Source organism: Orycteropus afer, unplaced genomic scaffold, assembly GCF_000298275.1.
Source record: "Orycteropus afer afer isolate SDZICR_OR568_19922 unplaced genomic scaffold, OryAfe1.0 scaffold00019, whole genome shotgun sequence".
NCBI lineage: Eukaryota > Metazoa > Chordata > Mammalia > Tubulidentata > Orycteropodidae > Orycteropus > Orycteropus afer.
Genome location: NW_006921606.1, coordinates 20809328 through 20827369, shown reverse-complemented (window position 1 = coordinate 20827369; position 18042 = coordinate 20809328). Strand labels below are relative to the sequence as shown.

At 43.4% G+C, this 18042-nt stretch overlaps 1 protein-coding gene across 1 annotated transcript in view; it reads left to right on the top strand.

The window, feature by feature from the left end:
• Positions 1-18042, top strand: part of SLCO3A1 (solute carrier organic anion transporter family member 3A1) — a 383148-nt gene that overhangs the window by 313930 nt on the left and 51176 nt on the right. The window contains exons 5-7 of the mRNA XM_007959974.2: positions 511-675; positions 7062-7260; positions 9226-9364. Of these exons, the coding sequence (XP_007958165.1) occupies positions 511-675; positions 7062-7260; positions 9226-9364 (503 nt within the window). The remainder of the gene's footprint in view (positions 1-510; positions 676-7061; positions 7261-9225; positions 9365-18042) is intronic.

The following is an 18042-nucleotide window of genomic DNA, read 5'->3' as shown; positions in this document are numbered from 1 at the left end:
AGACCCAAGCGGGGAATGACCTTGGTGCACAAGAGAACCCGTTGGACTGAAGGAAAGGACAGGGGCCTGGTAGGAAGCATGATCAGATTACTAAGTGGCAAGACCACAGGCCAGGGTGCAGAGTGTGAATTTCATTGCAGATGGGACAGGAAACCATCACGAGGTATGGATCAGGGAAGTGCTTTGATCCAGTCCTGCAGGCTAGAGTGCAGGGAATGAAAATTGAATGAAAACCGAGATACCAGCCAGGTAGTTCTGGTTGACCCTCAAGTGATGGAGCATCCCCAGGAGGTTGCAGTGAAAATGGTGAGAAGGTTATATTCAGGATGTAGCTTGAAGCCAGAGTTTTCAGGGATTACTGATGAATTACAGGACTTAGGTTTTGTCCTGAACAACCAGGTGCGGTTTACCGAGATGGGAAGGGTGGGTCAACAAGGGGCCTTTAGAGCAGGAGGTGCTAAGCTGGGAGCATAATTCACATGTGACCTCTGCTTCTTTTTCTCCTCACAGTGATCCCAAAAGTCACCAAGCATCTGCTCTCAAACCCCGTGTTCACCTGCATCATTCTGGCTGCCTGCATGGAGATTGCAGTAGTGGCCGGCTTCGCTGCCTTCTTGGGGAAGTACCTGGAACAGCAGTTTAACCTCACCACCTCTTCTGCCAACCAGCTGCTCGGTGAGTCCATTCTCTGGTCCTCCTGAGAAAACAAGGGGAGGCTGTAGTGCATGTAATCTATAAGAATTTATCAAGAATCTCCAAAGAGTCAGCACTGTGCTGGGCCTGCAACAGCAGAACAGTATATACCTGGTCTTGGTGCATAAGAAATTTTCTATTATATTCTTAGGCTCAGATTTGTCCACCTGAAACAATTACTAAAAGCACATAATAAAAGAATTAAAATATAGCATGCACATAGAAAGTATTGTCAGAGGCTGAGAAGTTGATAGGAGAGTATAAACAGGAGAATTCGGGGAAGATAGGATGAAGGAGGAGTCCCTGGCTGGTACAAATGGTTAACACACTCAGCTGCTAACTGAAAGGTTAGAAGTTCAAGTTCATCCATAGGTGCCTTGGAAGAAAGGCCTAATGATCTACTTCTAAATAATCAACCATTGGAAATGCTATAGAACACAGTTCTACTCTGAAACACGGGAGCTCTGGTAGCATAGTGCCTAAGGCACTTGACTGCTAATTAGAAGGCTGGCAGTTTAAACCCACAAGCCACTCCTCAGAAGGAAGTTTGGGCAATCTACTTCCATAGTGATACTGCCTCGAAAACCCAAGGAGGGGTCGCTATGAGTCAGGGCCGACTCCACGGCACATAACAACAACTCTGAAACACATGGGGTTGTCATGAGTCATATTTGACCCAGTAGTTTTTATGATTAAGGAAGAGAGAAATAAAGATGGACCTTGAAAAGTTAGAAGGTTTTGGTCAGGTAAAGGAGAAAGCAAGAATATTCCTGGCAGCATGAAATCCATGGTCAGCAAATACAGAGCTTTGAAGCCATATGTTTTCCAAATCTCACCCCTCCCTGTGCCCATAGCAAACATAACTAATTGGTTCCCTAAATCCATACAGTCTTTCTCAATAGTGGACTACAGACATCTCCTTCCAATTATGTGTAGTTGGCCTGCTGGAACAAAACAATTGGCTCTCATGAGAAACTGTTGTTTACATGGGATGAAGAAAGTGGTCTCGTAAAATGTGAGGGAGAGGGAAGAATCAAGAATGACTCCCAAGTTTCTGACTTGGACAGCTAAGGTACCATTTGTGAAAACTGGAAATAGTGGATAAGAGATCTGTGGGGAATACTTTGAGCTCACATTTGAATTTGCTAAGCCTGAAATGCTGTGGGACACTTAAGTACTGATGCCATATGTTTGATTGAGGGCTCAAGAAAGAGATCTGAGTCAGTACTATGAATATGGTTACCATCAGCATACGGATGATAGTTGACATGGAAGTGGAATTTGTACCAGAAAATATGTAGAATTAGAAAATAAAAGGTCAGACACCAGCCCTGAGGAAGCAGAGAGCAAAGACTCTGCAAAGAAGTTTGAGAAGTAGCATCCAAAAGGAATCCAGAGAATGTGAGTTATTTGAGTCGGGAAAGAGATGATTCCAAAAATAAAGGTGATGTCAGTGATGTATGTGATCATGCAAGGTGAGGTCTCTGTTAGCTTTAACAATAAGGAAGCCCTTTTGACTTGGATTAACACAGTTTCAATGAAGTGGCAGAAGGGGTGCCCCAATTGCGATGTGAGGGAAGGAATAGATAGTGATCACTGGTCACTTTCCAGAAGCTTAGCTGCAAAAGAAGATAGAGAGAAAAGTAGCTCGTAGTGTGTTGGGACTGAGGTAGAGGCTGGTGATTGATGTTGTTGCTAGGACTATAAAGACTTGAGCTGGATTCCAAGCAGAGGGAAAAGAGCAAGCAAAAGATGATTTTCTGAAAAGAGGGGAAATATGAGTGGACAGCCCATGGCCAAAGAACACATCTGTTCCCCTGAAAATGAAGAAAAGAAAAGAGACATGAATATGGTGAGTGAGAGTGTGACAGAACCACTGGGAGTGCTCCAGCCCTATAGACTTAATCTTCTCTGTTTAGTAGGTCAGATTGTCTGCTGAGAGAAATGGGCAAGGTGAAATGTTCTGATTTTCCCCTTTAAAATCTAGCACATTACAAACTGACTAATAAACAGATGTAAAGATGCTTACCATCATGAGTCATCAGGAAGATGCACATAAAAACCACAATGAGATGCTATAACAGAGCCACCAGACTGATAGCACTGAGTGTTAGTGAGGCTATGGAGCCACTGGAACTCTCATACACTGCTGGTGGGAATGTAAAATGAACAGTCACTTTGGAAAACTCTTACACAGTACCTATTAAAGTTAAGCAGATGCTTACTCTGTGATCCATCTGTTCCAATCCTGGGCATATACCCAACAGCAGTGAGTGTTTCTGTCCACTGAAAGGCATATGTGTAAATATTCATAGTGGCTTTATGCATAATAACACCAAACTGGAAAAACCCAAATGCCCATCAAACAGTAAAATGGGTAAACTATAGAATGTTCATACAATGGACTATTTTTGCACAGCATCAAAAAGAAAGAAGTTTGATAGCTGTCCAGTGAGGATGAAAGTCACCCAGTTGAGAGTTGAGCTCAGACACAAAATAATTGTATGAATTTAAAAGAGGGAAACTTAATTAAAGTGGTTAAGACTAGATTAATAGTTTCCCTTGGGGAAAACTAAATAGGAGGGACGCCAAGGAGCTTTCTGGGGTCCTAGAAATGTTCTATAGCTTGATCTGAGCAGTGGTTACATAAGTGAATATAGATATAAAAATTCTTCAGGCTGTTCTTTTAATCTTTGTGCACTTTACCATACTTAACACATATCATGGCACCTCTCCCTGCTAACCGAAAGGTCTGTGGTTCAAACCAGGCTGCTCCACAGGAGAAAGATACGCAGTCTGCTTCCATAAAGATTTACAGCCTTGGAAATCCTGTGGGGGCAGTTCTAGTCTGTCCTATAGGGTCGATACAAGTCAGAATCAACTTGACAGCAGTGGGTCTTTTTGGTTTTGCTCCCTGCGAACTGCTAGAATAGTACAAGCCTTACTTTTATTTTTTCCTTTTTTACTAATAACTCTTTACCACCTTGTAGGTTTGAGCAAAATGCAATCAGCCCTTTAATTCCTGTCTGACAGAGATAGGGTAAAATGTATCTCTTTTTAATTAACATTTGATACATACGCACAGTGGCTTCAGGCTTTGGGGTTCTGTTCTAGTTCAGAAGAGATTTGTAAGTTTTCTATTGACAAACAGATCAATAGTGTTCAGGGCAGAAGGTCAAAAACAATCTCACCTCCTTGTGTCAGTTTCTCACCCAGTGACTTTTCTGCCTTTTTGAGTGCTTAGTGCAAAGGGCCTTCTCCTGCCCTAGAGAAGCAGCCTCTCGCCTGTCTCTCTCAGTAGCCCTGGAAGGCAGCATGCATGCCCTCTCCCTGTGCCCTGCCTGTAGTGTCACTCCAATTAGCATGGACTCTAAAGAGCTGGCTGTAAGAGGAGGCTAGCCGTGGGCAGTTAGGGTGAGGAGAAAGCCATTGGAAACATGAGGTGAGACTCAGTTGAGAAAATACTTCACCTGTAGCTCCCACAAGTCCCCTGGGTGGTACAGATTACTTGTACTTAACATCTAAGCTAAAAGAAACTCTAGTGGTACAGTGGTTAAGGCATTCAGCTGCTAACTAAAAGGTTGGTGGTTGGAACCCACCAGCTGCTCTGTGAGAGAAAGATGAGGCAATCTGCTGCTGTAAAGATTTACAGCCTTGGAAACCCTGTGGAGCAGTTCTTTTTCACCCTATAGGGTCAGTATGAATCAGCATCTACTTGCCAGTACACAACAACAACCACACTAATGTAAAGATTGGCAGCTTAAACCTACCCAATAGTCCCAGGGAAGAAAGGCCTGGCAGTCTGCTTTCATAAATTTCATAGTCATGAAAACCCTGTGGAGCAGTTCTGCTCTGTAATCCATGGGGTCAACATGAGTCGGAATTGACAGCAAAGGGTTTGGTTTTTGGGGTTGGTAGCTCCTGCAGGCTTGGGAGATTGGGCTAATGAATTCATCTCTGAGCAGCAACAAAAGGCCCTGGCCTACCCACAAAGTCATCAACAAATGCAGCAGAATTCAGAGAGTTCAGAGTTCAGAGCAGCAGCATGGATGGAGAAGGGGCGGGTGGTAGTGATTTATGAGTGAAGATAAAAGGACTTAATCTGCATAGGTTAATGTAAGGAGGAGGAATTTGGGGATGTTCTGATAACTGTCTGGGTACTCCCATGAGGGAGGGAGACAGGCACTGAAAATGGCTTGGAGTAAAGGCCCCAGAAGCGTATTATTGCCATAGTTACTATCACGTGAAATGACACTCTCACTGTCTCTGGTAGGCAGTTAAACAACATGCAGGGCTGCTCTCTGGAGTGGACCTGCTGTCACCAATGTTCATTGACACAGATTCAGTCTGTCACCATTTGGGTCATTCAGAAAATAATACAAAGCACTCGCTCTGTGCTGGACATCATTGAGGGACAGGAAGAGATGGTCCTGGGCTAAGTGGGACAGAAAGGGTTCTTGTCCTTAAGCAGGTGCATCCTAATAGGGGGAAAGAGAAGAAACTCAAAAATAAATAAGGCATCCTCAGATAGTGGGGGAGCCACGAAGGCAGTAAGACAAGGTGAGAAACAGCCAAGAGTCGCCAGGAGTGGAGTGCAGGAGCCACTTTAAATAGGGGTCTTGGAGGGATAGAGGCCAGCCAAGTGAAGACATAGGGCAGGAGTGTCCCAAGAAGTAGGGACAGCAAGTGCAAAGGCTAGTGCCTAGACTGGTTTGGCTGTTCTGAGAGAGAAAGTCGTGGGCATGATTTCCAGTGACCCCCGTGGAAGGAGATATGAGGGTGCCGAGGCATACAGGACGGGGGATGGGTAGACTGTGATTACCTCTACACCAAGGAGGGAGACTGTGCACAGATATCTAAGAGCACCAGAAAATACAAAAGATGATAGAGATAATACAAAGATGTTTATGTTTGTTTAAAACTGACTTGTATGGTTTTCTTAGAACATGTCTCCCAATCATGTCTTCCTTACCCTAATATTAACATTAATTTGCATTCTCTTAGCATGTACTAGCTGGTTGATGTAGTCAACTGACCTTGAGGTCTGTTGATTGGCAAGGAGGAGGCCGCCTACACTGGAAAATCAGACATGAATAATCTACGTGGTGGGTGAATGGCACCAGTGATAGAAAGCCAGGTTGTAGATGAAATGAATCAGAAGAGAGCAAAACCAAACAGGAGATTGGAAGCCTAGGGTCCTTTTGTCCTCCTGAAATTCCACAAGTTTATGCTCCTGCTGCCTTGCAGATAGCTTTGTGTATAATAGAAAGAAAATATTTTTTATGCCAGTTACTCTCCAAGAGCCACACAACATAGTAATTTGATATGGATACTGCTTCCAAGGAGAAGCAGAGCTGGTCAAAAGCTGTCTTCATGGGCTACTGACTTCTCTGACCTTTGGGAGAAAAAGTCTCCAAGCCCATTCACCGTTCCCCCCTCACCTGATTAAAAGAGCGGCTGAGTCCTCTTCTTATGACCTCAAAAGTGCACAGAAAGTTCATCACTGCTCAACGACATTGACCTTCTAAAAATGCACAAAGATATCCCAGTCCATCTGGCTTGGTCAGTCCATTGTTCACACGTTTGTATGTATTTTTTATAATTGATTGTACCCTACTCAGTACAACAGGTATATATATGCCATGAGGTTTGTTATACCTGAGTTTTTACCTGTCTGCCTCCCTCAATTTTCTGTGAGCTCTTTGAGGGCAGAGATCAGATAGATTGATAAATAGATAGTTGGATGGATGGATGGGTGGATGGGTGGATGGATGGATGGATGGATGGATGGTAGGTATAGAGTCCCTTAGTGGTGCAATTGGTTACCACATTCAACTACTTACCCAAAGGTTGGAGGTTCGAGTCTATCCAGAGATGCCTTGGAAGAAAGGTTGATGACCTACTTCTGAAAAAGCAGTCATTGAAAACTCTAAGGATCACAGTTCTACTCTGACACACGTGAGGTCACTGTGAGTCAAAGTCAACTCGATAGCAGTTGGGTACAGATTGTTGTCAGTTGCCATTGAGTTGATTCCAACTCACATGACCCTATGTGGGCAGAACAGAACTCCATAGGGTTTTCAAGGCTGTGATCTTTCAGAAGCAGATCACCTGGCCTTTCTTCTGAGGCACTTCTGAGTGGATTCGAACTTCCACTTTTGGTTAGTAGTCAAGCGCGCTTAACCATTTGTGCCACTCAGGGATACAGGCAGATTTAGGCCTCTAATGAATACTTTTGGGGCACTGTCAAGGAAGTAAGCAGGAAGCTCTGTCTTCACAGGGCTCAGCCCCAGGCCTAGCACTTACCCCTCCATGTTGATTGGCCCTTCTTTTCCCAGTCACATTTCCCTGCTACGCTCTTATTCCAGGGATGACTGCAATCCCGTGCGCCTGTCTGGGAATCTTCCTGGGCGGTCTCCTGGTGAAGAAGCTCAGCCTGTCTGCACTTGGGGCCATTCGGATGGCCATGCTCGTTAACCTGGTGTCCACAGCTTGCTACGTCTCCTTCCTCTTCCTGGGCTGTGACACGGGCCCTGTGGCTGGGGTTACTGTTCCCTATGGAAACAAGTAAGTTCCAGAAATGTCTGCCTCAGCCCCTTCCCACACAGAGATGCCAGGGCTGCTTCCCCATGCCTGGCATGAATGGAGCGGGCTTCATCCTCATTGGCCATGACACGACCCCCTCGGTGGGCAGGGCTCTCTCCCAAGAGCAGCCAGTAGCACGCTGGAGTAGAAAATAAGATTATTTTTGGTATTTGATGTCAGGAATGATGTGAACATAGAAAAAGAAAATAAATTTTGTTTTAAAATTCAGCTTAAAAGATGGAATAGATTTCAACAATTCCTTAAATTATCAGAAGCTATTGTTAAACTTAGAGTAATCCCAGGGTTTCTTGCAAGGGAGGTAGTACTAGTGTGCAAGGGAGGGAAAGAAAGAAGAAAGAAGAATAGGAGGGAGAGAGAAAGGAAAGAAGTTCATTTTTATGGTATCACTTTTCTTATTTCCTACTCATTACCCTAAGGTCCTGGACTGGACTCCAATCAGCATTACTCTTAGAGAGTTTTTATATATCCAGCATCAATAATTGGCCCTTTTCTAAATGGGACTTTGAGGCTGCTGTGGGAAGCTGGGCTAGGAGGATCAAGGTGGTGGAGAGGCTGGCCTACAGGTGACTGGTTCCTCTCCAGAGCCCTCCAGAGTACCTGTTCCTACACTTTAGCCAGAAGAGAGAAATAAAGCAAGGTTTACCTGCAGCCTCCTGCAAGGGAGAGCAGGTAGGATGGTAGCATAGAGGCAGCTTGTGCATCCTTTCTGAGCATGATGCAAGCCCCTTCCTCCTCTGCCCTACCCCCTAGGTAGGCCTCCCCAGTCCCTGCCCATGCTGCCCCAGTTCCCCTCGGCAGGTTTGGTGTCTTCTGCTTTGCACTTACTATAAACAATAGTGTCTGAGATAAAGATCACCACACCAGCCTTTCATGTGGATCACTTGGCTCTTAGACAGTAAACTGTAGTGGTTCAAAGTGCAGGGTCTTACTACAGTGAAGTTATTCTTCAACAACAAAGAAGAAAAGGGGGCAGACCTTATGGTCAAACTGCCTACGTTCCAATCCCTGCTCTACCACATACACATTATTTATATCTGTGCAAGTTACTTACACTGTTTTTGCTTCAGTTTCCTTATCTGTAAACATGAGACAATGACTGTACATACCTGGTGGGGTTAGACTGAGAATAAATGCAATAATGCATACTGTTCCTCAAACAGGCCTAACATAAAATTGTCAGGTATCATGCCCATCATCTTCATGACTATGAAAGTGCTCTGAACCCTGGAAGGCTTAACTGAAAATCACTGGGGGAAAGAAGGAGATACTTCCTCTCTTAGAGTTCTAGAAGACAGCTATCTTACCCTTATTCTCTTCCAATTTGCTTGCTGTAGATAACTATGTCTTTAATAATGCAAAGGACAATTTAAAACAGCTTAGTGATCTTTTGCTCTGGAATCAGTCAAACATACCCTAGTTATGGAGGCCAGGCTAGTCATAGCAATATATTAAGCTTGATGGGATTTGCTGTCAGCTGGGGATGAGTAAGGTAAAGAGGAAGGATGAACCCACAGAAGGAAGAAGTAAGAGTTACTGGTCAAGGGAAGGAGATCAGCCAAGTCTGCAGCATCAAGACAAGCTTCCCAGAGTGGGTGACCCTGAGCTAAGCCACTGTTGCCACCAGCCTAGGGGGCACATTGGTCAAATGATAAAAAGGGCCCTCTTTCTCTGTGCACACCCAGCTCCCACCCACCCACCGTTCACATGGTACCTGCACAACTCTCAGTGGTGGCATTGACTGGTCTTTGAAAGACAGTGAAAACTAAGATCACAACAGGAGAAGGAAGGGGTGCCAGGTCAGAACGGCATGAGTGAGGGTGCCCAAGTACTATGACTCGTCACAGCAGAGAGCAGGGGCTTTTCTTGGGAGGAACCTATCAGGACTGACCTCTCTCTGATGGGCTCCATTTCTCCTTTCTTTTCCAGCTCAGCACCTGGCTCAGCCCTGGACCCCTACTCGCCCTGCAATAAGAACTGTGAATGCCAAACCGACTCCTTCACTCCAGTGTGTGGGGCAGATGGGATCACCTACCTGTCTGCCTGCTTTGCTGGCTGCAACAGCACGGTATCAGTAACTTTCTGATGGGACATGGTGGGGTGGGGACCTCAGGCAACCAAAGTATCTTAAAATTCAAGGTCAGGGTCATGACTAGGCAACCACATGTGGTCCGTATAGTGCTCTGCTGCCCTGTGACTTTTTCTCAGCTTCAGTCCTGATCTAATGGAGAAACCCCTGTCAGCTGGATGAGAGAACTGACCAGCCATTCTATTTAGCTATTTGTTAAATCAAGGAATTTTATTGAGCAACTGAAAGTAAAAAGTCAAAGGAAGCTGTACATAAGGAGATAGAGAGAAAAATTTTGGTCCTAGGTATTCATAAAGGGTATGTCAATGGAATGAGATGTATCTAGAGGTGGTGAGCTCCCCATCACCAGAAGTATGTAAATAAAAGCTAAAAAACCATTTATCAGGAAAGAACTCTTCCAAGCCTACAATTATCTGACACTGACTTGTCCTTTTCCTTACTCAATTTTCTTTGTCTTTTTCTTCCCATCTAGGTGCCTCCCACATTTTCCCATTCCTTCAACATCCTTTTTTGGGCTTTCCTTTTCTTAGTGTGAATTTTACAACTGGCTGTTAGCTGATAGCATTTCTAGTGTTCTCTGCATGGAAACCTGATGCTGAGTCAACTGGCCCTAAGTTGTGTGGTCCCAGCTTCTCAGTGTCTCTTGCACCTGTCTCTCTGCATGCACATGACCACTATGTCCCTGGTGGAGGCATCTCCTTCTCTTGCTTGGATTAGTGCAGTAATTACCTGACTGGCCTCCTGGCTCTGGGTGGTCCCTTCTGGTCTATCTGCCACACTGCAGCCAGAATGTTTTCTCTAGTCCTGCAAATGGTTTTTTCTATTGGTGACCAAATAGTTAAGTGCTCATCTACTAACTGAAAGGTTAGCTGCTCACATATACTCAGAAGTGCCTTGCAAGAAAGGCCTGATGATCTGCCTCCTAAAAGTCACAGCCTTAAACACACTAGAGAGCACAATTCTACTCTGCAACACATAGGGTTGTCATGAGTCTGAATTGACTCAAAGGCAACTGGTTTACGGTTTTTGTTTGCTTGTTTGTTTGTCTTTAAATGCTACTCTGGAGTCCTTGGGAGTCAGAATCAACTCAGAAGGAACTGGTTGGTTTTTGTTTGTTTTGTTTTGTTTTTTATGCTACTCTGTCAACCAGAATTTAAGATCTAGGCACTTAACCTGGTTAGCATGTGTCTTCACCATGTATCTGCCTTCAGCTTTTCTCTTCAGCTCTACCTTCTTTCAATTTAGGGTATTAAGCTTTCCTCATAAAACATGTGTCTTTTCATACTTCTTTCTGGCAGTTGGACAACTCCTACTCACCTAACAATACCCTACTCAAATTCCATCTTCTGTGTGAAACCATCTCTTCCTTCCTTTCTCTTTGGGGAACCTCTTTGTAGGAACCTCTGCAGCTCTTTGATACTTGTCTCTCTTGGAAACACTGCTTTCATTTATCTGCAGTGATCTACTTATGTGTCTGTCATCTGCTGTTGTCTCTGGGCTTCCTTGAGGTCAGGGCCTGGGAACCTAATCTTTTGAAATCTATGTCATGAGCAAAGTGCTGGTCCCCAGAAGGGCTCCATAAATGTCTATGGGATCCATGAATGGGAAGGAGAATACCAAGAAGGCTGAGTGGCCACTTTCAAGGAACTTAGAGTTGAATTTATGAGTTTCCCCTGCTTCCCACATCCTACATCTTTTGAGACCAGTAATTTCCCTGAAAAGAAGAAAAATGGATCATTTGTTTTCATTTTCAAAGATTTTGTTTTTCCTTGCATTTAACATTTAGATTCCTGGCAAGTTAATAACATCTTTCTATGGAGAAAATAAATCACCACAGGGGATAGGGTGAGGAGAAACTGATTTTTTTAAATTAGATTATAAAGCACTTTCCTTATGTGAATGGAAATGAATTTTAAAAAAGGGATGGAGCCTTGAGAATGGTTACCATAAAAACACAGGCCATTATTTTTCATGACAACAATTTCATTAACATTTTAGTATCCAAAAAGTTATATTATAAATCAGTCATGGTTCTTGTAGTATTCCAAGAATGGCATTGACTCCACTCTAGTGTCCTGAGACCAACCAAGTCTCTATTTCAGAAAGTACTGACCGAAAGGTATCTTAAAAAATTGCGATTCCCCTGATCTTGGCGTGTGTGAGTCTTATTGAATAAGAGCCTAATCTGGCCCATAGCTGCTTCCAGTTGCTGAAACAGCAAAGCTGCGAATATAATTATCAGATTGTGAGCTCCTGAGCTTACCTCCAACAGATCTTTCATTCCCCAGACACCTGCCTTTTGTTCACATTGCTTGAGGCCTCAGATTGTCAGCGGAGGTGCAGGCAGGATGGGAAAGTTATTTTTCTGCAATTATAAGTCAGAAAGTAAGAAACCACCAGGCCGCAGAGCTGGGGTGGAGTGGGGTAGGGTAAGGTGGCAAGGGTGGGACAAGTAACATTTCCTCCCTATAAAGTCAGCTGTCCAGATGTCCTGGCTTCCAGTAGGTAGATGAGGAATTTGGAAACACAAAGCCACGCTCTTGTCCTGGAAAGGAGCCTTGTGGTAGAGCCTTTAAAACAATCACAACCATGAAACTGCAGCAGCGTCAAGCTTTGTTGAGAGCCTGTCACAGGTCAGTTAACAGACCCTTCCACGTGTCACTCACAGCTCATGACAGTTCAGTACAGAGTCAAAAGCATTTCAGGCCAACATCCAACAACTAGTACAAGCAACGTAAATCTTTTAAATCTTTGCTGCAGTATTTTGAGAAAATGCCAAATGGTAGATTATATTCCTAAAATGTTCACTCCTTCCCTTTACCCCTCCTTTTCCTGGCTCTCCTTTTTGTCTCCAAACTTTCCAGAAAAAAAAAAAAAAAAACTTCCACAGGCTAAAGCTACCTTTGCCTGTCTTAACCTCTCCCCTTTTCATATTTATTCTTTCAGTCTCCCCTGGAGTTCACCTTTCCTCATGTGAATCCAGCCATTTTCCTGGCTTCACCAATTCTTTCCCGTTTAAAAAAAAAAAAAAAACAATGAACTCATTGCCATCAAATCGATTCTGACTCATAGATCCAGTAAATCTTTACAGAAGTAGATTGCCCAGTCTTCCTTTTGCAGAGTGGCTGGTGGGTTTGAACTGCCAACCTTCTGGTTAGCAGGCAAATGCCTTAGGTACTGCGCCACCAGAGCTCCTTATTCTTTCACTTACCATGTATATATTATATTGTTAATCCTTCCAACAAGGTAGATGTTCTTTTTCCCTGATTACAGATGAGGTCCAAAACTTATTTAAAGTCATGAAGTAGGAAGTAGCAGAGCAGGCATGAACTAGGGTCTGTCTGGCACCAAAGACATTATCTTTCCTCTGCATTCAGGCGTTTCCCTTCTTAGGACGAAACTCCTATTTAGAGTCCTTCCTTTTCCTGAAAGAGCCTCTTCATATGAATGCTTCACAGTTGGGACCTTCCCTTTAGCCTTTATAATCTGGTCCTGGCTGCCTCTCCAGCCCCACTCCCACCATTCCTCCCACCTCTTAAAGAACTGCTTGCTGCAGTTGAACATCTTCCAACACACCCAGCTGTCCCTGGCCTCTGGGCCTTTGCACATGCTGTTCCTTTTTCCTGGAATAGCCTTCCCCATCTAACCCCTCCCCATGCATAAACAAAACTAAATCAATTGCTGCTGAGTTGATTCTGTGTGTCAGAGTATAATTGTGCTCCATAGAGTTTTCAGTGGCTGATTTTTCAGAAGTAGATCACTAGGCCTTTCTTTCAAGGCATCTCTGAGTGGCCTCGAAGCACCATCCTTCCAGTTAGTAGTCAAGTGTTTAACTGTGTGCGCCACTCACAGTACATAATCCTCCTTATTAGTGAGGGCTCCGTTTCTCTGTCACTGCCTCTAAGAAGCCTTTTTCTACCACATTACTTCTCCAGGTCTGTGTTGGTGCCCCCCTGTGGGGTCTCACAGCACCTGCACTCACCCAGCAGAGTTATTACGCCAGGTGTTCTATTGGCGCCCTAGACTCCGGTATCCTGTAATGAGGGTTCTGTTGTGGACTGTTGCTTGCCCAATACCAGCCATGACTTTGAACAAAGGCCCTGTGCCTCTCAAATGCCCAGCTGGTGCCCCTGCATTGACCTCAGTGACCCAAGGGAACCACAAGTGATAATCTCACTATCTTAATAGCCATGAGCTGGCAGATAGGTTGGATGGTGCAGATTTCAATACTAACCACCCTGTCATTGCTCTCTCTCACCACTTATGACTTCCATCAAGACTTGCAAAAATTGCTCGTAATTTGATTAGATATGAGTAAGTCACCATCAAATAATCCTGACAATTGGGAAATCTGGTTAGTGTTAGCAATTTCCCCATATTAGACTTTCCTTCTTGCCCTGATTTGGGTTTATTATTATTATTATTTTCCTATTTCATATCTTTTTCAGTGATAGCAACAGAAGTTTCCAAGATTGCATTTAATGTATGATTTCTAATTCTCCTTGTTGCATATAACCTGGAGTGTTGACAAAAAGACTGCCAGTTAATTTTGTAGGCTTCCTTTGGCATGAATATATTGTCCAGATCGTCTCTGTACCTTTGACTTCTAGAAGTAATTATTCTGACAGAAAGCATGTTAGTATGCTGCTGACTGACTGCTGGAAGTTGTAGCCTTTTGATGTATTGAATAATTGACTTAAAAAAAGAAAAAACTTACATCAGTCACTAATAAAATGTTGAAAGTTGGCACCTCCAGCCCACAGTTTGTAGAAGACTGATTAGAGACCAGTCTATCCGCCCATCCAAACCAAAAAAACAAAACAAAACCTACTGCTGATTCCGACTCATAGCACCTTTATAGGACAGAGTAGAACTACCTCATAAGGTTTCCAAGGCTGTAATCTTTATGGAAGCAGACTGCCTTATCTTTCTCCCATGGAGCTGCTGGGAGATTTGAATGTCTGACCTTTTAGTTAGCAGCTGAGCTCTTTAACCACTGTGCCACCAGGGCTCCTTGATCCCTCTATCCAGCCAACAAATACTTACTGAGTACCTGCTTGAGAAAAGCACAGAGTAGATTCTGTGGAAGGAAAGAAGGTGACTCTAGTATGGATGCACACTGTGAACCCATGGTTTAATATTACAGATCTTAATTCTGGCGGCACTTAGAATCATTAGAATTTAGAGCCTTAAAAATCTGATGTCAGCTGCATTCTCAGAGATTCAAATTTCATTGTCCTAGAGTAGGCCCTAAGCTCAGTATTTTTTCAAAGTGCTCAGATGTTTTTGGTATGTAACCAAGGTTGAGAACCACCATTCTCAACATGTTCATGGGTGTAAGTTTCTCACACATGGAACTATTCACATTTTGGGCTGGATAATTCCTTGTTGTAGGGAGCTGCCCTGTGCATTATAGGATGTTCAGCAGCATCCCTGGTCTCTACCCACTAGATGTCAAAAGCAGTGCTTTCCTCCAACACACACAAGCTGTGACAACCAAAAATGTCTCCAGACATTGCCATATGTCCCTGGGGCAAAATCATGGCCAGTTGAGAACCAGCGCTCTTATCAATAAACCAAAACCAAATGCACTGCCACCGTGCAATTCCAACTCATAGCAAGCCTTTCGGATGGAGTAGAATTGCCCCATAGAGTTTCCAAAGCTGTAAATATTTACGGAAGTAGAGTGCTGCATCTTTCTCCCACAGAGCAACTGGTGGGTTCAAACCACCAACCTGTGGGGTTAGCTGCTTTAATCACTACACTGCCAGAACTCCTAGCTCTAGCAATAGGGATGATGAAACATGTCTTTATGAATATAAGCTTATGAGCAGAAAGTGAGAGTTTGTCCTTCAGTCTCCTTTATCTCTCACCCTTATTTTATTCATATTTCTCCTTGTGGCACTCACTGAAGAAACCAAGCTGGAGAGTTAGAGGGCCATGTTAACATATTGCAGCAGAAAGAACAGACTGGCTCATTAGCTGCCATAGCTGCTCTGAAATATATTTCCTGTGACCAGCCTCAAGGTTTACCAGTCTGGGCCTTTCATCCATGAATATTGATTTCTAACCTTTTTGAAGAAGTCAGAAGATTGGCTAATGGACCTGCTCCCACATAGGGTAGGCAGTATTCGCTGGACCTGAGAAGTGGCCACCCCTTAGACAGGATATTTGATCTCCATTCAGCCATTGTCCCCACAATGCCCACCTCTTATCCCTAGATGATTTTTGTTATGTAAGTTTCCTATCTGGCCCCAAAAAGCTTTGAGTTTGTAAGCCTTGCCATAGAGCCTGGCATGGAAGCTCCATTTGCTAGGCTGAATAAAAAGTCTATACTTAGCCTAGTAATGGCTTGTCAGGAGAGACCTGTGAATTTTCTGAAATCAAGCCCTGCTTGGTCATTGCTACCTGGATACCTAATATGAACAGGATAAGGAGCTATGTTTTTTATAATATGAGGAGTAAGGTATCAATAGTGATATATAAGGAAGCAACAAAGAGCAGCACCTAACCTGATCTTAAATGTTTCAAATACAGTGTTAAGTGGAAAAGCACATTATAAAACAGTATATAGATCCCAATCCCTTTTAATGAAGAAAGGAAAAATCTAAATATCTCTATATCTTTGAATGAAAGATTGGAAAAAGAGCCAATTCATAGAAAGTTAGCTCTGGTTATGGTTATATATGTTTCTTTTGAAACTTCGTGTATATTTCCAAATTATTTGAAATGAACATACATCAATTTTACAATAAGGAAAATATTTTTATCTTTAAGAAATAGCTGACATTAAAGCCTAGGTGGCTGCATTCTAATTGTACATAGACAAATTAGTGAACCTGCAGTGCCCTGGCTCCAAGGGTCAAAATTGGTTCAAGATGGGAGAGGGCTGAAAAGGAAGGAGGAGGAGTGGCTGGGGACCAGACCTTCATCATGGAGGATGAGTGAGTATTTGCCTAGTGGACAAGGCATGGAAGAATCTTCCAGAAGTGTGTAAGCATGGATGTGGGTGCTTAAGCCTCATGTTATGATCAGGAATTTGGCGTAGAGTAAACCAGTTGCCATCAAGTCGACTCTTGACTCATGGTAATCATGTGTGTGTCAGAGTAGAACTGTGCTCCACAAGGTTTTCAGTGGCTGATTTTTCCAAAGCAGATCACCAGCCCTTTCGTCCAAGGTGCCTCTGGGTAGACTCAAACCTCCAACTGCTCTGTTAGCAGCTGAGCTCTAAACCATTTGCAACACTCAGGGAGTCCTGGTTTTGGAGTCTGGGAGAGAGAAAGCTAGAGAGAGAGATACCTGTTCATTCTGAGTTGCAGTCACATCTTTGTGCTTTCTGCCCACCATTTCCTACCCGGGATGGCTGAAGCAAGTAGTTAGCATTGGCACTCCCCAAAGAGCTGCCTCTTTCCTCCCCTTGAGCAGGAGATAATTAAGGATCTGACAGGATGCTCTCTGGCTCTTGCATTACAGATTATAGGGGAGAAAGGTAGACGCAGGTCTTGCTTTCATTTCAGAATTTTCCTCTTTGGCCATTATTCCTCAGTCAGTGACCCTGCTAGGGAAGAAAAGACAATTATTTCTTTTTGCAGCTTTTCAATATCCCCTTTGCCTTGAGGCAAGTTCATTGTCAGCTGGGTTCTTTGCCTGAGCTCTCTGAGCTCTGAGTCCTTTCCTGGAAATGCCAGCTTAAGTTAGGTTCATGAGGGAAAAGGAGGCTCAGCTACAAAAACATAGTAATCAATGGCTCCTGACTAAGGAGCTTCAGTGAATCATAAAAGAAGCCATAAATGTCTAGGACACATAGGGGTATGTTGTCATTTAAAGACAGGTGCCCCAATCAATTGTGCTGGTGTCATCAGTTTGCCATCCCAATTATTAGGATGTCAGGCACAAAAGATCAAAAATACCCCAAACGAGCAGAACAGAACACTTCCTGTGTTGGCAACCTCTCTGACTCCCTTTCTGAACCACAGGAATAGGGCCCAGCATTTAAAAGAAATTGTGATTTCTTCACGGTAACTGAATTATTTCTAAATGTTTTAATTATTTTATCTATTTTGATGAAGCCAATTCAACAATTTGTACATGTAACATTCAGTGACTTTCTCACATTCTTCAAGTTATGCACCATTCTCACCTTCCTTTTTCAAGTTACTCTACCACCATTAACATAAACTCACTGCTCCCTAAGCTGCTCATCTAACCTTTCAAGTTGCTCTTGTCAGTTTGATCACATAAAGATAATTCTTTAAAAGAGCCCAATGCTCTAGGCAAATACTCTTTTCAAATTAAGCTAAATGATTGTTTGGTTTAAAGATGACTTTAGAGAACAGTTTTGGTTTAAGATTTATATATTAACTCAGGGCAGTTTTATTATGGGGTCATCCAGTCTCAGGGGCTCTAGAAAGCCTAGATTCCATTTGGAATTATGTTCCACATTTTCCCCCTTTTGATCAGGATTTTTATCCAGAATCTTTGAACAAAATATTCATTAATGGTAGCCAGGCACTATCTAGTTCTAGTCTCATGGCAAAGGAGGCAGTGGTTCATGGAGGTAATTAGTTTGACTTCTTCCTTACCAATATGGATGCCTTTGATTTCCCTTTCTTGCCTTATGGCCCTGGCTAGGACTTCCAGTACAATGTTGAATAGAA